General features: G+C 36.3%; 1 protein-coding gene across 12 annotated transcripts in view; it reads right to left on the bottom strand.

The window, feature by feature from the left end:
- Robo2 (roundabout guidance receptor 2) overlaps positions 1-23,675 on the bottom strand; it is a 1,518,906-nt gene that overhangs the window by 157,450 nt on the left and 1,337,781 nt on the right. For all 12 annotated transcript variants that reach the window (XM_041678470.1, XM_041678467.1, XM_041678468.1 and 9 more), the window contains 2 exons: positions 5,291-5,448; positions 3,893-4,013 (listed from right to left, as the gene is read on the bottom strand). In XM_041678470.1, the coding sequence (XP_041534404.1) occupies positions 3,893-4,013; positions 5,291-5,448 (279 nt within the window). The remainder of the gene's footprint in view (positions 1-3,892; positions 4,014-5,290; positions 5,449-23,675) is intronic.

Genomic DNA, 23,675 nt, shown 5'->3' with positions numbered 1-23,675 from the left:
AATTTGGGATGTGCCCTGAGCTCCAGGCAAGCAGAAAGCAGTGGATAAATACTTGCATAATCAGGACGTAAAGAAACACATACAGGATATTAGGCATTAGGCATACAGAATCTAGCATCAAAGCAAGGGAGGAGAATATCAGGGTTGGAAATTCTGAAGTAGACCTGAGTGCACAGAGTTTGTGATCTCCAGGACAGCTATAATAGGGGAGCACATACTGTTGAGTTATGAAAAATAGAATGTAAGCTTTACCAGTTTGAAACAAGCATAGTTTCAAAACAGAAAATGAATCACAATATCATAACATTTAGTTCATTGGTCATAATGTTTACATGGTTGAAAATAACACAAAACATTTTATTTGCCCCTGTGTAAACACGTGTTTAAGTATGTGCATGTACATGCTTATATTTGTGGGCACCAGACTACCCATGGGACACACATGGAATTCTGAGGAAACTTTGAGTGCCAGTTCTCATAACCCATTTTGTTTGAGACAAGATACATCAGGCTAGCTGGTCTGGATGCTTCAGTGTCTCTGCTTTCTATCTTGCTGTAGAGAGATTGGAGATGTGATCTACTATGCCTGTTTTGCCTACATTTTGGGGATTTGAAATCAGATTCATATGTTTGTATGAATAATTCTTGTTCACTGAGACATCACTCTAGCCATGCAAATTTCAATATCAATAGCACAAATGATTCTAAAAAGAGTATACTAAAAAGAGATAGATAAAAGTTCAAGGCCAGCCTGGTCTACAAGAGCTAGTTGCAAGACAGGCTCCAATTTCTTATTTTTTAAAATAGAATATAGAATGGTGTCATAATGAATATCTAAAATATATACTAGAAAAACATGTTTAAAATAGTAAAATAAATACCCCAAAAGGGAGGGGAGAACAAAATAAACTTTTAAAAGTAATTAACAAAGAAATAATGTACCACAGTGCATATGCATGTGTGTGCATGTGTATATGTGTGTGTATGCATACATGTATTTGTGTACATCCATGCACATGTGAAGGATTCTTAAGGAAGCTGTTAAGCAAAATATTACAGTATTTTTGTATTTAACAGCTATGATATGTATTGAAATTGCAGGGTACAAAACTGATTTTGTGTATTGTTTAGACACACTTAAAATCATTTAGAAAACATATGCTTTATTTTTAGCTTTTTTTAATAAACAGTTTTTGGCTTATAGATTGCATGCTTCAATCCTAGTTTCTCTGAGCATGTTTAGGCTCTTTAAAGCTTAACATATGCATTAATTATCTAGAGAGGGAAGTAGTGATATTCTTTATGAAATGTCTAGAGTTTGTTACAGATGACAGAGTCATTTCAGACTAGAATACTACATTCTGATTTTTAAATTTGATAATGGGCACACTCTGACTTTTAGACTTGATAATCCACACTTGAAGAGGAGGTTATCTCATACACAGAACATGATTGCTGAGAAACAAATAGAACAGATCACCCATCTGGTACTTAGGATCAGTTTTCTGTGCTCACACCTTAGTGGAAAGTGTCACAGGAAAATGGAATGCGCTAACTACATTTCCTAGATCAAGTCCAGTTGTTGAAGAAGAAAACAACCGAAAAAAAACAGATACTTTTTTTTAGTAATGTAGATAACTACTGGATAAGGTAAGAACCTTTATATTTTCTTTGCTCACCTTGCACTTTATTAGTGAAGGATATCTCTTGAAGAGCAAACATCACCAATTACTTTTCCTGTAAAACCTCTTGAGTAAAGCTGGCATTTCGTTGCCAGAGACCATTGTAGTCAAAGACCCCAAGGTGAACTTGGAGCTACTTGAAGACAGAACTGAGCAGGTGGACTGAGAAATGTAAACCACGTTTACAAACATAATTCCAAAATTATAATATTTAGCAGTGCTGAACTAAAAGGCAGTTTGTTTTTTAATGTTTTCAAGGTAAGGGATTCAAGTGTAATAAATGAGGGGGGTCCCACTGTTGACCTTATTTCTCTAAAATTAGGAGTCAGAGATCAGCAAAACTCTCACACAGAAATCACAGCTTTGATTAGACTATCACTTCCCTATTCTATCTTTTCTTTCTTCCCATAATTATTTAAAAACTATGTATATATACATATATCATACATGCGTATATATCTCATCTCATATCATATCATTCCCCCTTTGCCAGCTTCTTCCAGATCCTCCCCCTCCATCCCGGGACAGTTTCATTCTTTCTCTCTCTGTCTTTCTGGTCTCTGCCTCTCTCTTTTCCTTTTTCTTGATTTGGGGTATTGTTTTGTTACATATAAAATGGAATTTCAACTTTCCCTCAACTTATTGTATATGAAACCCCTCAGGTCAGTTTACACTATCAGATAACTGATTTCTTAGCTCCCTAAATCAATTCTTCCACAGGAACTGCCTCGGGATAAATTTAATCTCTTGGGTTAATAGCTATTTTTAAAACAATTTATAATTTGTACCACAAATTTTTACAGGCTTACAGGTCTCTTGCTGTTCCCATAAAGTCTTTAGGAAAAGTAGGGTAAATATTTCAAATACAGACACATTACTGGTAGATCTAATTGCTCTGGTAATGACATTGAACCCTTTCAATTTCCCTTTGAAGATAGTCTATACTGTCATAATGCAATGTTTTTCTACTCAAGAGCTTGTGGTAGCTACAAAAAAAAATAGCAATGAGTGATTCTTTAAATAGAAGAGCTATATTTGTGGGCTTTCAATGCTGATATTCAGTGACCACTAATTTCACATCTTACCAGAGAGAATTGTATTTTTATTTATTACGATGTAGAGGGAGTTTGAGACTCTTAAAGCTGACTGCAATATGATTTAGAGGAAAACTTAAGAGTTTTCTGGACCAGGTGGACAGAAGTAGTCTACAGGCCTACACTGAACAGAGTTATAGAATTATATTTATTTGTTTCTTTAATAAATTATGAGATATTTCCTGCCTTTCTCATTTGGGACTAGAAGTGGGGGAGTATCCACGGGGAGTATTATCAGAGATTATTCAGCATGCAGAAAGTTTGAAAAGATCTTGATCTTTCATTCAAAGAGAACAGCCAGAGAAGCATCACAGGATCTGTTTCCATAGTAATTGCTCCCGATCACATGACTGGATATCAGGATGAGTAAAAAATGTTAATATGTATTTACATCCATATACAAGCACACATGTGTCTGCATATTATATACATATATGTATGTTTATATGTATGCATCTAATACCTAATAAATATATTAAAACAGAATGAGTGAGGAACATTAATTCTCTGAGAAATAGTGTGATTTTTTAACATTTTGAAAAACAGATATTTAAATAATCTTAAATACATGAATAAAGTAGGCAAACTGATGTTTCTTTTTAAAAGATAAAGTGACGTTTCTTTCTCAATTTGACATTAAAGTTATCATCATAAAATACCTCAAAATCCCAATTCTAATCACTATTGATTACTCCAATTATTGAGTCATTGTTCATATATATCCTAAACTTTAGTGCTAACAAAACTACAGCTATTTATAATTTGTGAGTACTAATATTGTCAGTCTGACAGGATGTAGAATTAGTGATGAGACCAACTTTGAGCTTGTTCATGAGGGAGCTTCTTACTAGGTTAACTGAGATAGGAAGAGCTCCCCTAAATATGCACAGTATAGGGCTGTGTTCACGGAAAAACATTAACCTAGCAGCAGTGTTCATGTCTCCTTACTTCCTGACTGTAGATGCAAAATAAGCCTTCAGCTGCACCAAGCTACTGTGACCAGGACTTCTCTGCCACTGTGCCCCCAGATGCTCCTTTACTCAGCTGCTTCCTTTCAAGTATTTGGTCACAGAAACAAGAAAAGGAACTAATACATAAATTAGAAGAGAGTTTTACCGAAGACAGTCAGCTCTGCAGGGTCGCTGTCTCTTTCTCCCACCATATTGGTGCCCACACAGGTATACATGCCTGCATCACTTTTCCTGGTATTTGAGATCATCAGTTTTCCACCTCGGATCTAGATGAAATAAACAAATGGAAAAGAAAGAGAAAAGAAAGAGGCTCTAGTTAATAATTTTGATTTTTTAAGGTCTGCCAAACTTATTGCTGAAAAATAATTTTTATTTTTTATAGAATTTTGATTACAAGTAAAATGACTTGAATAAACCATTGTATTTAGAGATGGTTTGATATATAGCAAAAGCCAACGAGTCTCTTTTCAAAAGCACAACTCAACACAAAACCATAAAGACCAAATTCTCATTGAAGTGGTAACGCTTCATAATAACAGCAAAAGCAGAAACATTTGAATATATATTGCAATATCTATCTAGTATCTAGATTTTGTATAATGGTGCCATCTCAATGTATACATGACATAAATTCATATAAAATATATAATTAAATATTCCAAGTAACACATGACTTTTTTTTAAATAATGTTGTAGCATATTTTTTTTTTTATTTTGCACCGTGAGGATTTGTCTTTGGCAAGGCACCTTCTGATTGGCTTAATAAAGAGCTGAATGGCCAATGGCTAGGAAGGAAAGATAGGCAGGAATTCCTGGGAGAGAAAGAGGAAGAGGGGCCAAATCTAGGTGCAATGCAATGCCAGCAAGATGTGGACCAAGTTGGCCCTACAGAATGATAGAGAGGTAAAAAGGCCATATGATAGAACACAGATTATAGAAGCATGTTAATTTAAGTTATAAGGGCTAGCTGGGGACAAGCCTAAGCTAAAGGCCAACCTTTCATAATTAATAAGATGTCTTTGTGTCATTATGTTGAGTTGGAGGTCCCAAAAGAGAATTTAGCAATAAAATAACATATGTCTAGTCAAATGAAACATTTATTTTTAATAAAATACATTAATTCTCAGTCATTGTATTTTATCTAAATGATGAACTTCTAAATAATATCTAATGTAAATTTTATTTCAGTGAAGTCCTCATTTCCTTTTATAATACTGAATCTAATATAAAATGAGAGGTTGCCTTTAAGCTTAATGGCTACATTTATATTTTAATATCAATGTATGAAGCATAAATGACTGCTAGAAACCTCTAGAGAGTGAAGATATTAATATTACACTACAAAATCACAATTACATATTCAAATTGGTGCAATTATTAGTATAACATAGACATTTATGATTGCCTCACCGAGTCCCATCCAAAATTTAATATGTGGTATATCGAAAATTAGCATTTAGACCAATTTTGGTATTAATATGTTAACAGAGTTCATTCCGATGTGAAACTCAGTGTCTCTAGACTTTCTTGTAAATGGACTCACACTTATCCTCTCTTCCTTGTCATCAATTCGGACTTTATCTTTCTTCCAGTAGATGGTAGGTTCTGGGTGTCCTCGTGGGGGCTGGCACTCCAAGATTGCAGGCTCTCCAGCTGCCACTACCACATCTGTGGGGTTTTGCCGGAAGTCATCTCGCAATACTGAAGAAAAATTAAAACAGGTAAAAATATTCTTAATGATACTATTCCATTTTGTCTTGCCAACATTCACTTCAAGTCTTAGCCATGTGATAAATGCTGGGTATTTCTAGTGCACATAGCCATATCTACTAGAAAAATATGTCAAATCCAACCTAAGTGCTCACTGATAGAGAAAGAGCTACTGGGGGGGGGGGGCATTCACATACATTGGTTCTAAAATCCAGTTTTAAAAATAATATATCAAACATCAATGAAATAAGATATTTTTGATATAACTCTGAGCTGTAATAACCATGCAAAGTATGAAACATTTCACATAATGTAGATTTACTTTCTATTAAGAAAAGTGTATATGGGTATGTGTTCATGAGTGCATTACAATAAATGTCTAAGATAAATTAAACCCTGAAGCAAGCTGTACACAGGTCGCTTATGATCCTGTGTACACTTGGGTCTATGAGGAGGGAGGAGGGAGGACTTTGAGAAGCTCTCTTGCTTGTGACATGAATGTGGGTCACGGCTTTCCACACTTCACTAAGCAAACACATTGTTGACTTTTGCAACGCCCTAGCACCCACGTACGAGGGTTTTGTTTCAAAACCCTCTGCATCCCCACCTGCCAAGTGACATCTGGGAAGCATGACATGCGGAACAGAGATACCCTTTATGGCACTGTTGCAGCCCGAATCATCCCTCTTTTTATTAGCAAGGAGAACAGCAGGTTGGACCTCTGATACAACCTTCAAAAATCTGGCATGCGTTAGGTGTCCAAATGTTACACATCTATTAGTGTGATCCGTTCTTCTGCTGGCAAGATGGGAAGTCTGCATGCCCTATCAGATGGAGAAGAATGGAGTGTGTTTGGCAAACAGTGGCCCTAAGTATTTTAGTAAAAACATTCAAAATAGGAGTTGAGATTAGCTAACATGATATTTACCTTCACTGTTCGTGTTTCCCAATCACATTCATTTTCCTTTTCTTTGACATTCCAGCACTCACAAGCTTTGTTTTCTCTTACTCAGTGAGTTTTGTTTAGTTTTTTTTTTTTTTTTTTTTTTTTTTGGTTTTTTGACACAGGGTTTCTCTGTGGCTTTGGAGCCTGTCCTGGAACTAGCTCTGTAGACCAGACTGGTCTCGAACTCACAGAGATCCGCCTGCCTCTGCCTCCCGAGTGCTGGGATTAAAGGAGTTTTGTTTAGTTTTGTGTTCTTTGAGGCAGCCTCACTATGTAGCCCAGGTTTGCCTCAAATCAATGATTCTATGATTCTCCTATATGTCAAGTATTATGATTTCAGGCACATAGTACAATCTAGCAAACAAAGTTTATTTTAAAGTATGTAAAGCTAAAATTTATATCTATCACCTTTCTTCCTTCCTTCCTTCCTTCCTTTCTTTCTTTCTCTATGTCTATCTATTTATCTATCTATATCATGTAACTACCTGCATATACTCTTCTATTATCTATAGTACATGTACACACATGAGGCATGTCTGTTTCTATATGTATATGATGATGATGCATGTTCATATAAATGAATAAATGTGTGTATATAATATATATCTTCTATGTGTATATAACACATATATCTTCTATATGTGTATAACATATATATCTTCTAAAACTGAATATATATATATATATATATATATATATATATATATATTAGATAACCTACCTCATATAGCCTGTAAGAGAGAACAACTCTTGGCATTAAGGATTATATTAAGACAGCTGCCCTCCCTATCCCATTTTATGAGATCCATCTAGCCTTTTCTTTGTTGTTTGAAGTCTCTAGGTTAGTTTTTATTCTCCAAATTAAAAGAAAAAAATCTCTTCTGAAAATAGCCCCAGAGAGACAAGTGGATAACTTTTCAGGTTTTTTTTTCCCTCTCTTTCTTCTCATAACACATCTTTTAAGACAGTTTTTCATCTTAATGAAATCATTGCCCCGTAAGAGAAAAGTTTGTTTTCATTGCAGGAAGAGAAGCAAAGGTTCCAAATTGTTCACTATCAGCTTAGAAGCAGATTCATTTAATGCTTTTCTCCTAAGGACAGGCGTTACACATTAGCACTAAGAACTGCACAGGTTTTCTTTTTTTTTTCCCTCTTATCTAACAGGCAAAGGACATGTGACATTTATGCATAAGGACTGGCTTCTGAATGAAGAGAGGGAGGTGTACATTTTGACATTCATACAGGGGATGAGAGGGTTAACATTGGGGTTTCCTCTTGTAGGTATATGCTTCAGGGAGAGCTAGCTGGTGACTCATTTATATTCCAAATAGAGAACAGCTGCCTATTTATGCAATGCTAAGAAGTGCAAAAATATGGTAACAGGGTGATGAAGCCCCTCTGTTATCCGGTCCTGGCAACAAATGGTGTTTTGGCCGACCCTCAAGCTGTTCCAAAATGGCACATCTGGCCATCTGAAGGCCCTTCATCAGATCTTGCCTCCTAACGACATGGCAAATAGCCTTAGCTCAAATGGTACTAAAGATCACTGCAAAGCATTCACAGAACCAGTCTTACATGCGTTTGTAACAATTTAAATTTTGTAAAAGAGCTCTTTGACCTAGTGAACAAAATGAGGAAAAATATCATAACGAAGTATAAGGACTGCTTCTCTGAAGCAATATAACATGTGTTTATGCATTCAAAAAAAAAAGGAAAATGACTCCAATTTGCACACGAAGCCAAGAAATCTAACATCATCTGTAATTTTAGGCTTTCAGGCTGTTCGCTCAGAGAGTAGGGTGAGATAATGGTATAATTGCTACTGTACCCTCTTCAACTTGTAATATGCTCTTTGGGGTTTGCATGTAATGCAGCTAACTCGCATGTTCCCAGTCACACCAGTTCATTTGCTTCGAATTGTGGGGTAAAACTTGTCTCACTCATGCTAAACTTAAAGCAACTGCACATTACTTCTGACAGGACAGTTTACCAGACTGAAATTTTCATTTTTTCCCCTCTTTTGCTGCCTATGTAGGTGTGTATTGTAGAGCCTATGCCACCAAAGTGAAGCATTCTATAGTGGAAGAAGTTTCCTTACTTTTCGGGAAAAAAAAAAATAAAACTCCCAAGGTAAATGAAATAAAGTAACTACAGTTTTAAAAACAAATAATTTTGTTATTTTGAGACTAGAATTACATCATTTTCCACTACCTTTTTCATCTTGCAAACTCTCTCATATGCCCCTTTTGATCTTTTTCAAATGCATCACCTCTTTTTAGTTAAGTGTTGTTACACACACACATGGATACACACACACACACACACACACAAGTACAACCTGCTCAGTCGGTATTATATTTTTCTTATATGTGTTTTTTTTTTTCAGGGCTGACTATTCGCTGTTAAAAAACACGTGGATGAAGGAAAATAGGAGGCCCTCAATTCTACATGAAGCAGTAAGGTAACTAAGGAATGATGAAAGCAGGAAAAAGAGAAAAATACTCTAACTCAGAAATTTTTAAGAAATGCTTGAAAATTGTAAGAATCACAAGGCTCTCCATGATTTTATAAGAGCTGGGGAGGGAAGATGTTCTAGGATGCTGATCTACCTCATATAAGGAGCTCCGGAAATGCAGCTTGCTGGAGTGGTGACTCCTGCTGAAATGTGTGTGTGTGTGTGTGTGTGTGTGTGTGTGTGTGTGTGTGTGTGTGTAACTTAGCTTTCTTTTTCTTTTTGTGTCCCCACACTCCTCAAGAAAACCCAAATCTCACTGGTCCACAAACCTAGACTTGGGCAGAACCTTCGCTCTGGACTGTTATCAATGTGCTCTTGAGGTGAACAGAAGTTAATTCACAGTTCCCAAGTACAAGTCTCTCAAGAGTCCCTGTACCTCTGTTGTCCTCTTTTCGTCCATCCCACATTAACTGATGGTCAGAGTTGTTTGAAGCAGAAAGACAGCAGCTTCTGCCCAGTCATCAGCTACAGAAGAGAGTCTCAGCCTCACAACATTTGAAGACTCAAATTACTATGAAAATCTGTCCTAGTGTGTACACAACAGCAGGAGACTTTTATAATATCCTATAAATACTCCATGTTAGTTTATTATTTTATAGCTTGCATATTTGTCTCCTCTGACTCGCCTCTCTCTCTCTCTCTCTCTCTCTCTCTCTCTCTCTTGGACTAACCACCTCTTATCTCTTTTGTCTTAGCTAATCACTTCTCTGGTTTTTATTTTTATAACCTAGTCTAGAATCATCATCCAGATAGTTCAGTCTTAGGTCATTAAAATAAATTAGCAATAAAAATAAGGTGAGCCTGAACAAGAAATGGACTTTTGAAAGATTCCATTTCTGAAACAGTACACTCAGGATCTCCAGTGAGGGCATTAGCAATGTAAAGTCTGAAAAATGTTATTGATAGAAGTAGCCATGCAGACCAGTGAATAGAGAAAGCCATCCTAAACAAACTAAATTGCTCATGAGAACGGTAATCTAAAAAGGAATTATAATGATAAGCTTGAATAACAGCGGTCCCAAGCCAAAGGTTAGAAGAGAACACTGAACCAGTGCTTGCTGAATGCAGAACATCACCCAGTGTGCGCATTGTACAAGGGCCGTGAAACTTGCACCAGAGCCACCACTAATTTCTCTACAGAAACCTGGATTCAAGTTTAACTTTCCAATCTGAAATCTCAGTGAACCACAGCACTTAGAAAGAGAGTGCTTTCTGTCTTGCATAGAATCACACCAGGAAATTATGGGCTGTTTTGCCATTTTTAATGCTAAGAATGGAACTCAAGACCTCACACGTGCTAACAATCACTCAGCTACAACTCCAGCTTCCAGGATATGCTTTACTGTAGAAACATCATATTTTATTAGCATATGTCCATTACATATAATCATGGATTTCATTTTGATATTTTCATGCCTGTACTTAATGTATTCACTCTGTCCATTACCCTGTTTCTTCCATTTCCCTCTCCTGCGAATCCCCTTCCATTCTCAACTAACTCCTCTTTTACTTTCAAGTCTTTGGGTGTTTGTTTGATTGGAAGTGTACTGTGTGTAGGGGGGTGTCAGTGAGCACTCATATGTGCACATGTATATGCCAGCCATCACCTTCATTATTGTTATTTACAAGAAAACAAAGTTTTGTTTACAGAAGGATTTTTTTACCACTCTCATAGCTATATCATTACAGAAAACCTCTCTCCCTCCCTTCACCCACTGACTCTATATATATATATATATAAATCTTTAGGGAATTGTGGCTCCTGCGATCCAACTCTTCTACAACTGGATGCTGATGGAACCAATCTTGTGAAGATTTTTTGCAAGCAGTCACAAGTGGATAAGTGTTCAACAGTTGTGATTTGCTCAGAATTGTTTTATATTGTTATCATTTTTCATGGATTAAGAAAAAGGAACACACGAAGATATTTTTTTATCTCTATTTTAAAGATAATTTGCCAACAGTAATAGTAATAATTTGTTGAAGACATTTTGCATGCTATCCATGGCATTATGTTTTCCTGCAGGTAATTTGAATTGTGCTAAATACGTGCAGGATCCACACCCCGTGTGTCTAACACTAGAACCTTGCCAGTCATTGAGGTAACTAATATCCCACACCTTCTGCTCTATTTCTTGTATCTCCATTATGGTCAAATCAGAAGGCTTCTATCTTCCTTAAATTACCAAAAAAGTGTCTGATGATTTTAAACTCCTCATTGTAGCTATTATAGGTTTCCTGAAATGAAAAGATTTTATCAATTTTTGTTCACTTTTTAGAAGTTTGTTTTCATCACTACTCTAGTGATGTGAAGAGACACCATGACCAAGGAAAATCTTAAAAGACAGAGCATCTAACTGGGGACTTGCTTGCGATTTCAAAGGCTTTATCTATTATCATCATGGGAGGAAGTATGGCAGCACACAGAGGGTACAGGAGGAGTACCTGAGAACTTTACACCTTGATCTCAGGCAGAGAGAGAGAGATCCTGGCTGATACAAGCATTTTCTTTTTCTTTTCTTTTTTTCATGATCACCAGACATCATTTATTTGGTTTTATTTATTTACTTATTTACTTATAAAATTTGTTTGTTTGTTTGTGTGTTTCCAGACAAGAATCCTCTGTGCATCTCTAGATGTCCTGGAACACACTCTTTAGACCATGCTGGGCTTAAACTCAGAGATCCTCCAGCCTCTGACTCCCAACTGGTGAAAGCATTTTCAAATCTCACTCCCAAAGATACACTTCCTCTAACAAGGCCAGGTATCCCAGTCCTCTTAATCCTTTCAAACAGTTCCTCTCATTGGTGACTCAACATTCAAATACATGAACCTATGTGATTGATTCTGATTCATACTACCATATATAAAGTTAAAGTTGTCTCCTAAAGACAATTTCAGGTATTACTTAGAACCGTGTCTCTAATTATATCTCCAGGCTTGCAACAAATATACCTATCACTCTCCTATCCTAGGGATACAGAGGAACAACTAATACAGCATTATCAGTTAGCACTAGAGCATGAAGTTCTTCCTGTCAGAAGTACCTCTTGGCTACCTCTTCGTTCTCTGACTTTTGCTTATTCATTTCTCCTGCATGCAACAGATCATTGGTTGTCAGTTCCCAACTCCTTTACAAGAAAATCCTTTTTATACTTAAAAAGTACAAACTGGAGAAGGTATTCTTCCAATGGTTCCTTTTGGAAGGGCCACTCAAGAATTAATCATGTGTCACTCACTGTTTGATTGAATTATAAATCCAAAAATGTATATTGAAATTTTTCTATCATTTAGTGTAGATTGCAGTGTTTTCATTTTAATTTTAAAATGACTTTGCAAAGAAAAGTTTTTAGTTACTTGGATTTAATGGATAGTGCCTTTGTTTTGACTCCTCACTTTGTCTAATATAAAATGCAGACAGTTTGTGATATTAAGAAAACAGTAGATTGTGTGCAAGTACCAACAATGATGACATAGATTATCAGACAGAATAACAAATATCAATCAAGTATAGAAAACATATGGAATGGCCACTAGTAAATACTCATAAATGAGGCACAGTATTTTCTTAATCACCACCACCATATCCCATCATATGGTGAGTCAACACCTTCCAACATGTGTGAATCACTAGGTTCTTCTTCCATCTCTGAGGAAAGCTTGTGTTTGTTTCTCCAAGGTCATTGCGGGTAGACATGCTTTGAGGGTAAGGAAGCTCCATGTGGGATGAAGCTTATGAAGGAGCGAGGAAGATGTTGCTGCTTGGTGGCCCTGAACTTCCTGGTTAAGTTTCCTTTCATATTAAAGTCAGTTTTTCTTTACAACACAAAACTTCCCACTATAATACAGTACAGTGATACCTATTTTTCTTATACTTTACTAAAAAACAAACCTTCAAAGGATTTGTCATTCCAAGAAATATTTTATTATATTCAACATAGTCACATTTAACATGACTAGAAAGGACAGGTCATCTACCAAGCACATACAGAATACAATCTTATATTTGGGGAACAAATTATAAGTAGCTTCTCAGGCACAGAAGGGCAATGGGAAAGAAATTGCTCAGTAGGGAAACATCCTGTTACTGCTAGGCAAACTGACACCCTGGCAGCCCTGCAGCAGGCCGACAATTCCAGCCCTCCCCCACTCCAGAAATACGCCTTGTATAAGCAAATTCACTCAGCAAATGATGCAGATAAAGCAGCAGTATGAATTGGAGCATGTTGAATAAACAAGGATGCCCTGTGACTTGCTCATTTTCAAGTCATAGCACTTTGTGAAGCCTAGAATTCTACTGGGAATGGAATACACAAACACACAATTCACACAGGAGGAATGGCCAGCGCCAAGCTTCTAGCCAAGTCTTTATTCTTCGCTCCTTTTTTTAGCCTTGCTCCATCCTCACCCACAGTATAATTTGAAGTCTTGCGAAGAGTGCCAAGTCTTCCTTAATGTTTTCCATTAATGTTTAAAACTTGCTGAAGGATTCTTAGAAATTGCATGGAAACACTGCACGCTCTGTAATTTGTATCCGTAACCTCTGTAATGCATATGTTCTCCTTGGGGACCAAGTGTTGAGATCATTCATAAACTCTTGGATCACATGTGGCACTGCAAACTGGTGACATCTGACCACGGCAGACTCCAAGCCTGTCTCTGGCAATCATTTCCTTTGCTTTGCTGTGAAGGAGCCAGCACTTGGCATAACTTCAACACTTGGAAGTCCTATTTTTGGAAAAGCCTAGCATCTGATATTTGACAAGGATCTGCATACCCTACCCATGAGCTTATGAGGAAGTTGTGGTTTGATGTTAATTAATGTTTAATCAGTTTTTCTTTTATTTTTCCATTAAAGATTCCATGTCAACAAAATTGTTCATGAGGTATGGATGTTCGCAGAATTACAGGAAGTTCTAAATAAAAACTTGACACATTAGAAATTATGCTAGATACATTATGTCAAGAGGAAGACAGCATATAGAAGCATTGGTATTAAACAAAATATGTTTGGATGATGCATTACTTCAGAACAAAATTTACATCCCATTAAATATCTGTTCTCCCTGAATGACTGTCTGAGCACTTCTCCACAGAGGATTGAGGGCAGCGAAAATACCAATAGCTTTGAACATTAGAAAATAAGATTACTTTTAGTTGAAAATCTATAGCCACAAAGACAAACTGAGTATCAGATATAACAGCTCGAGAGTCCAGCTTTTTTGGCGCTTCTCATAGTTCCTATTACTTTTATAAAATGTGGATTTGGGAAGAAATAAATAAACGAGGAAGTAAACAAACTAGTTTTTAAAATAGAATTTACATTGACAGAAAGATTGCAAGTGGCCATCTGTCTGATATGAGTTTTTCAACCTGGTTTCTATTCCATGAGTCTCAAGTCTCCTGCCAAAGCAGACAAGGTACAGGTGCCAGAGTGGCTGCTTGCAGGCTGTTGGTAGTCTATATTCTATGCCCACTACTTAGGTGTTTTTCTCCACCACTCCCCATTTATCCTTTGACCATAGAAAATAAATCAAAAAATATGAGGGGCACAATTATAATTTATGTATATTTATAAAAATTAATTCATTAGAGTTATTTAAATATGACTCTAAGTTTATGGACAGAAATAATATGTTTAAATCAAATTTCGGGATTCTTTTGTCTCCTCTCGTCGCATCTGTCCGTTTGAATGAGGGAATGCAGAGCAGGGTCAAGTAAATATTAATGTGCTGTTTTATGCAGGATCCCAATATGTTATGCCTCTCCTCCCACCTTGTTGGTCCTAACTGAAAGCATTAGCTTTTACAGCATTCCAACGCTACTCAGTTCACAGAGGTGCACAGCCTCCACAGTATCTCCCTGTCATGTTAACCTATCCCGGCAGCATCACGGAATTATTGTTCTATTATATTCTCTCCCATGGTACATTCTGATGTGCATGATCTCCATGAATTCCAATGCCAAGTAACTGCCAGATGTCATGAGTTATAAACTCAATAGTCTAAGGCTTATTACACATTAGGGCACCCTATAGTGCAAGGGTGTCCTGGAATTTATGTGTTATTTATTACCTATTGGCAGGGTCTCAAAGTAATCTCACCCCTGCTGATGAAATGAGGGTTGAGAAGAGAAGGTCAAGGCTAACCTTCCTTGTCAAGAACCCATGTTACTTTAAACTACTCTTGCTCTATCTTCTCACCTACACGTGAGACTAACAGATTTTGAATGAGAGAGACATATAGCATAATGCTTCTTGGAGTTTGAATTGATATTGATTGATAATATCTATTGTTTCATGAGTTTCACATTTTATAATCACTGTCTCAATGTCTGCTAATGGGAAGACATGTAAGGAACATCATTATCCTTTTACTTAAAAGTGAAAATTTGGAAAGTAGACTGGTTACTTTTGTCTGTTGTACAAAACCAGGGAAGGCACCAAACTGCATCCGATGAGGCTTGAATTTCTATTACTTTGAGAATCAAGTGCGGCATGTCGGCAGAGTCTTGAATATGACCCATCCAACACTGAGATTTGCATATGTCCACATCGCAAAATAGCATTCCTCTACGCTCTCATGAATGTTGCTGAAGCAGATGCAGTCTGACATCTGAGATTCTTCAGGAAATGTACAATTTGATGACTACATGACAAGGGGCTGGACGTGTTTCCTAACTCAGAAAGTACCATGTTTATTTTTAAATTGGCTGATGAGAAAGAAAAAGCTCTTACACAGCCCAACTCTATACCAAAGACTTACAGATTCTCTCCCCTGCCCCGCCACCAAATGATTTCTGAATGCCTCAGCTAACATGGAGCAGTCTCACTCCTAGTCTACTGTAAATCCCCCAAAGCAGCACTGTGTTTTGACAGCTAAACAGGAGAGGGGAAGCAATGAGCACAGCTCAGCACTTTCTCTGAATGCAAATGCTAGAAGACCACGCTTTCAAATCTAGAGAAAACTGATCTTGCATCGCCAGTGTCTGAAACACAATGTACTTGACAACTTTTGTTTACCTATGAAAAGCACAATTTCTCATTGTTTTCATTTTAAGTTCACCCTCCCTGCAAGTCTCTCCCTTTATTCTGTGAAAACAAACTGATACTAGACACAAATACAGTCTTCTCAAAGCATAATGCATATTGAGTGCCCCTATGAGAGTGGCATGTGTTTTTACAAAAATTATTATTTTTTTTTAATTTTTAATTTTTTTTTTATTTTTTAAATTTTTTTTAAATTTATTTATTTATTAAGGATTTCTGCCTCGTCCCCACAACCGCTTCCCATTTCCCTCCCCCTTCCCCGATCAAGTCCCCCCCCTCATCTGCTCGAAGAGCAATCAGGGTTCCCTGACCTGTGGGAAGCCCAAGGACTGCCCACCTCTATCGAGGTCTCGTAAGGTGAGCATTCAAACTGCCTAGGCTCCCACAAAGCCAGTACGTGCAGTAGGATCAAAAACCCACTGCAATTGTTCTGGAATTCTCAGTATTCCTCATTGTCCGCTATGTTCAGCTAGTCCGGATTTATCCCATGCTTTTTCAGACCTAGGCCAGCTGGCCTTGGTGAAATCCCAATAGAACATCCCCATTGTCTTAGTGTGTGGGTGCACCCCTCGTGGTCCTGAGTTCCTTGCTCGTGCTCCGTCTCCTTCTGCTCCTGATTTGGACCTTGAGATTTCTGTCTGGTGCTCCCGTTTGGGTCTCTGTCTCTGTCTCCTTTCATCGCCTGATGAAGGTTAATATTCCTGAGGATGCCTATGTGTTTGTCTTTGGATTCTGCCTCCTCCTAGCCTCCCATTTTCCTCCCCCTCCTCCCACTCCTCTCCCCTCCCCCCACTCCTTTCCCCCTCCCTCTCCAGTCTGAAGAGCAGTCAGGGTTCCCTGCCCTGTGGAAAGTCCAAGGTCCTCCCCTCTCCATCCAGGTCTAGGAAGGTGAGCATCCAAACTGGCTAGGCTCCCACAAAGCAAATGGGTGTTTTAATTTAAAAGCTGCATTTTTTTTTATGGATATGTTATGTATTGGTGAGATACAGGACAGCACATTGGGAGCCATCAAGAGTTCAGGGCCAACTCTTTGCCCAGGGGACCACAAATGGAAATCTATTTGCGTCCCTCAGCTATCAGGGATGTGCTGCTTCTCAGCTACCGTATTTTCATATATACCTATGTTAAACTTGGTGAAGCCCACTTCTTTGTGATGTGGAATTCTCTGGAGTTTTTAAGTAGGGCTCAATCACATTTTCCTCATTTCTAATGTTGATGTGGATAGATGTGATGATCTAGGCCCTGTAATATCATTTATCCTTGAAAATGGATAATTTTTGAAGTGAGAAGGATGTCCTTAGTCATTAACAGTTGAACATTAGGACAGAGATATCAAAGATGAAGCGGTAGACATGTCTAAAGCACAGAGTTACTCTACATCTATTAGTGGATACGGTTCAAGTTGAATTTCTCCAAATACTGTGCAATTACAAACAGAAGATGATAATTAGTACAAGTCACTATTATGAGAGCTTTCATTGATATATGAAATATAATTTAGGCCAAAGACATTGAAGTGATTATTTACACTGCAAGGTACTAAAGGAACAGAATTTCAATATTTCCTTTTATTAAAAGTGTATCTTTGCCTCAAGATGTTACAGCAGGCTAATTTCTCAAAAGTGATTTTTGTACAATATTTAATTTAATTTTGGTTAATTGATACCAAATATATTATATATTCATTATATTATTTTCAAACAGTTTTAGTTGTAGTTATTTATATTAAGTAAAACAGATATTTTATCATTTAATCATTCAATTTTATTATTCCTCAACTATAGACTGCACATTCTATTGGTCCTGAGTACTTTATAGCATATTTGGGGGTATGAAATATTTTAAGAAGATATTTTTTTACCATGTTTAAGATGTCTAGAAAATTTTCTATAAAGAACTCAGACAGCACACCCAAAAAAAAAAGTTTGAATTATCTGAGAACAAATATAAAGAAGGAAAATGCTGTTAGACACGACTCTGCAGAAGAGGGAGTCTCAGTGTGTGGTGGGGAATTGTGTTAATAAAGGGCAAAAAGAAAATAAACATACTGGAATGTGCTTGCAAGTCCATAAACGTTAAGAAGACACAGAAGAATCCAGTAATAACACATTCCACCAGAGAAACACAATCTTGGGAAACAAAAAATGAGAGCAACAGATTTCCCCACATCTGCTTTGCCTTTTCTTCTTTCTTTTAAACCTTGTGAGTGCATTTATTAATTATAAATATGTTTTGCTAATGCTGTATAATACAATTAAAGGGAAAAATATCTGTTGACTAAGGGTGTTTTCAAAACCGTTTACCCCAGCTGGATTTTAGCCATAGAGCTGTGACAAGCTGTGACAGGGGTCTGAAAATCCAACTTCTGACAGGAGTCACTTGGGAGGACAAAAATGTAACTTTACAGAACAGTTCGTCCCTCAATACATAAATCAATACAACATATTTTGAATGGTGAATGACCTTCCCATAAACCTGATCAAGATACACCTTATTTTAAATATTTGATAATTATAAGACAGAATGCAAACTCATAGGATTTCCTGTTAACTTCTTTTCATTTAACATCAGTAAAAGGCCTCCATGGGTGGACAAAAGAAGAACACAGGGTACTGGGATGGCCTTGATTACCAAGTGTTTCCTAATATCACAAAGGAGAATTCAGTCAACAACCCACAGAGAAGGAGCTGACTCTGCTAAACTTAAGAAAGACGTGAGAACATCACATATGTTTACTATCAACAGATACTTTAAAACCAATGTTTATTTATGGAAATAATTTTATTCTTTCCCATTTAACATATATTATATATGGAATCTATGAATGCACTTAAAATATGCAAATGAAAATTGAAGTGACTTCTCTTTAAAATATATAAAAAAGATTAACACCACAGAAAACTTTATTAGTGAAGTTTTCTTTAGAAGATGTATAAATCTCTGTGAGTTCGAGACCAGCCTGGTCTACAAGAGCTAGTTCCACAACAGGCTCCAAAAACCACAGAGAAACCCTGTCTCGAAAAACTAAAAAAAAAAAAAAAAAAAAAAAAGAATATGTATAAAAACCTTTGCCAAACATTATGTAAAAGTTACTTTATTCCCTTTGATATTCCTATCATTTATATAGTTTCAAATATAAAGCAAACATTTGATTTTTACATAAATGAATTAGTAGAGCACTAGCAAGATGTTGCCTTCCTGCAATCCCAGCACTCAGGAGCGGGAGGCAGGATGACCAGGAATTTAAGACCATTCTTGACCTATATAGGAAGTACTAGGCAGCCTAGTCCACATGAGGCCATTTCTCAAAAACTAACATAGATTTAAAAAGGCCTAAAATTATGTGTATGTGTACAGATAAAGTTTGGTGATATTATTGAGTATCTTTGTATCGTTATTTTATAAGATGATAGTTGATGTCAGACCTATAAAATGCCTATAGTTCACCTTAAACAGTATACTGAGCATAGAGTGAGTCATTTCTTTAGCAATAAATTGAATTTTGACTTCTAATCTTTGGGTTCGTGATGAAGTCATCTTATGAAAGCATTAGTTAAAGCTTGTTAAAACATATACAAAAAGGAGATAGGTTCACTATTTGTATAGTATTATGTAAGAAATACATAGTGCCTTATTATAATTTGTTTCCAACTGAAATAAAAAGCTAAAGAGGTTTCTATTTCCCATTGTGCTCAAAGTTAAGAAACTTTAAGTTGTAACAGAAACTTAATTTTGTAATCTTAATTTTGTAACGATGTATTTATTTAGTTATTTATTTTGCTGCAGAGTTTGTATTTTTTCCTCTTCTTTTTTTCTGTGGAGGGGTGTCAGAATTTATCTGTGTAGCCCTGGCTTTCCTCGAACATACTCTATAGATAAGGCTGGCCTCAAACTCATAAAGATCTGCCTGTCTCTGCCTCTGGAGTTCTGGGATTAAAGGTGTGTGCCATGAAAGGAATCAAAGCAGACAGTAGTTATTAGAAGTATAAAGTCATTTGACATAATACTAAAATACTAAAACACATTCATGAAGTGTTTCTCTTTCAATACCACTAATGTTAAAGTTGAATTAGATTACCATACAGTACAAGAGAGTTGCATCAATGATTACAATAGATCTCCTTTACTAAAAAGTACAATTCTTTGTGAAATTCAGGAGGCTGTTGGCAATTGAAATTATCTAATTTGCCAACAGCCTCCTGAATCTCACAAATTTTGAGTCATTGTAATTCTTTGGCCAAAAGAATTATTATGCCAAAACTTTCTGTCATATATTTTGTCTTTCCACCACACAATCATCCATTCTGAAATCATTACCATTAAATAATTGGATAAAATAAATATTTTTTTACACTATGCATTCCTTATTCTGTCTTCTAGAACATTTTCTATATTTTACTCCCACTAGCCACTACTTAGCTGTATACAGCACCTGAAACCTTTCTAGTCTCAACATAGAGTCAGTTCACTCAAAATGAGTATCCAAGCTATGCATTTTCTTCTCAATGACTTCTAGCTCTGCCTTCATGCTGTGCCCCAAGAAAGTCATGCTTTAGCACCAAGCTCTCCTGGGACTTTAGCCCTACATTTACATTCCTACTTCATATCTTCAATATCGTGGATTTAATACGAGCAATATTAAGGTCTTCTTTTTGTCACAAAGTTGTCCTTGTCTTTATTCTTTCATGATAGTACTTGGTACCGTCATATAAAAATTGTTCAAGGAGTCATTCTTCTTCCATTCCTTATGTACGTATGCACACATGCACACACACACAGAAACATGCGCGCACACACACACACACACATACACACACCTATATCAGATAGTGCATTAGTGAGGACTTCTAATGGTGGTATACCTCCTGATTCCACTTTTTGCATTCATTCTTTTCATATTATTTGACACACCGTCTCATTGGTTCTGTGGCAGTTGATTGAAAACTCTTCTCTTGGATATGGGTCATCCTATATTCCATTCTTCATACAACAGGTTTTATTTAACAAACCTAGTTATACTTCTTTGTAAAACTTTGCACAACATTTTTCAGTGCATTTTAAAGAAAATGAAAATCTGTGCTGCCCTGAAGTTCATTTTAAGATATACCCTCTCATTTATAGCAACTATCTCTCCTGCTTCATTCTCTTTCCAACACATAGAGATCTCTCTACTAGAAAGACAAGTGACATTGTTTTCTTTCTAACTGCTTCATCCCACATTGCAAACAGTCTGCCGCGCCTCCAATAATTACTCCCCATGTTTTTTTCAGTAAAATTTCAAGTTTCAAGTTACTTGTGCATCTATTACCCTTTCTATTCTCCACAATCTGAAGACGAGGCAGGAACAATGTGTTACAGTTCTGCTTTTTCCTTCTGATGCATATAACTTGTTTTATTTAAGGCAGTTAGGTAAGTTAGTAAGGTAGTTAGCTCATTACCTAACTGGCTTAAATAAAATATAAGCTCCAGAAATAGAAAAAGAAATTTCAATTTTTCACTGTTACATTTCCCAACTTGAGATATCCGTCCTTGGCATGTAACAGGCACAATGTACCATTTTTATTGAATAAAAAGAGGAATAACAAATTGTACTTTTTCTTATTAAATGTGATAAAGTTACTTATTATTCATCCATAGCAGAAAGTTCTCCTGTAGTTCCAAGTTGTACTCACTCAATGTATGAGAACTCTTTGTTTTATCAATGAAAGTAGTGCTCATAAAAAGGAATAATTATGTAACAGTCTTCCATGGAATGCCAGTTGTTTCTTATTTTTAACTTAATACCTAATTCACAAATTTTATACAATTCCTACAGTGCTGGAAATTTGGGATATCTTTTCCTTATCATACCAAAAGAAAAAAATATTTAAAGACCATGTACTGAACCTCCACTTTAAAATATTTTCTACTAGTTTCTACTGAACCTCCACTTTAATATGTTTTTCTACTAGTTTTCTAGTAGATGAATTAGACAAATGCATATTACAAGACCAAATTTTCCCAACTAAAATGTGAAGGGAATATAATAATGATCCTGTAAGGGAGAAAACTTTATGAATGAAAAGACATAAATTTCAAGATTCTTAATTTTATTCTGTTAATATGAATGAACAGAAGGCAAGAGTAAAATTAGATCATTTTTATTCTGGAAAACACTTTAAAAATATTGTGATGGAAAATTAGATAAAATGAATATGTTTTATGAATCTGTAACCTAATAATCAAAGTGTATTGAAGATAATCTAACTTGGTGACTAAGGTCTTCATTATAATCAGTATTGCACCATACTGTGAGATGGTGATTTCAAACATTAGGCTAAGTCAATTTTTAATTCAAAATTCATGATGAACATTTTTACGTGAATAAATTTCTAATATGAACTTGATTTGATACAGTGCATTTCTTCATAAGAAAGAACAAAAACCAAGAGTGATGATGATACTGCTTAATCTGTCTAAAACTTATGTTTTCACAAACTAAAAGAATTCTTGTAAGTTCCAGGAAATCGACTTGGATTCATTTTGAACAGATCAGTTGTACTCCAGATAAGCACTGTCAATCAACAGCCAAAGCCCCACCACCTTTCCCTGGTCTTGACATGCCCCACCAATTACCAGGACCTAAAGAATTTTTTTCCTAAACTTAACCTTGTCCTCTGTTATGCCAACATCTTGCCAGGTACAAAAGCTGCCAGGTGGTTCCACATAGCCTGGACAATAGAGTGAAAACAGTCTGATACTCCAAAACTTGTCATTGAGGCCAACATCCCAGCTTTTTCAGGTCCCCCAAAGATGGCAGATACCCAAGATCAGCAAGAATCAGTTTTGGGAACCTGGCAACCCATCTCTGTCCCACCTGCTATCCCCTTTAATTTCCCCAATGTTTTAAAATAAGAAAAATATGGAGATTTTAAGATTCAGGCATTGCACTGGCACCTGGCACCTAACTATGGTGCCTATGGCTGCCATGTCACTAATTAGTCTGTACTCAATGCAAAGGTCCCTTTAAGAGCTCTGCCTACTCCTATCCTATTTCCAATGTTCTTCTCAAGAGGCAAACAGTTATCTATCTATCTATCTATCTATCTATCTATCTATCTATCTATCATCTATTTATCTTTCTCTTTTCTCTTTCCTCCCCTAACCCCTTTACCTTAATAAAACTCACTCAAACTTTACCTGCATGGCATATTTGTCTCTTGCCTGTTGTGAGGCCCCTGGCTCACTACCACCCAGGTCTCTTGCGTGCAGAATTGCATAGGCACCTGCTGTGGTTTGGACTCATCCAACACCAAGGAATCTCTCCTGCAGAAATTATTAAAATTTTGCTTTCTTTACTAGCAATGAGCACTGTTGTGATATTCATGTATGATTATTTAGCCTAAACAACTGAGGTTTTCTCATCTTTCCCTACTTAAACTAAATTCTACTTTTGGTGACTGCAAACTTTCTAATCATTTTTCTCTCTCTTTTCACTTACAATTATTAAAAATGTGGAAAATGTGTATAACCTTGCTGCTTCTGGCTCAAATACAAAGTAAATTTTTATTGTTTTTGCAATTATAAATATGAAAAGAAGATTGCCTCTTCACCTATTCCTATCTCTTTGTAAGTTATTATTTCAGAATTTCATACATGTATACAATATATTTACGTCAAATCCACCATTGACGCCCACTTCATCTCTTCTACTGTACCTCTCCTCACAC

This window comes from Microtus oregoni, unplaced genomic scaffold (assembly GCF_018167655.1).
Source record: "Microtus oregoni isolate MIOR12 unplaced genomic scaffold, Mior012 000030F_ref0000283, whole genome shotgun sequence".
NCBI lineage: Eukaryota > Metazoa > Chordata > Mammalia > Rodentia > Cricetidae > Microtus > Microtus oregoni.
Note: the sequence above shows the minus strand (reverse complement) of the source record. Positions and strands in the feature narration are given on the sequence as shown.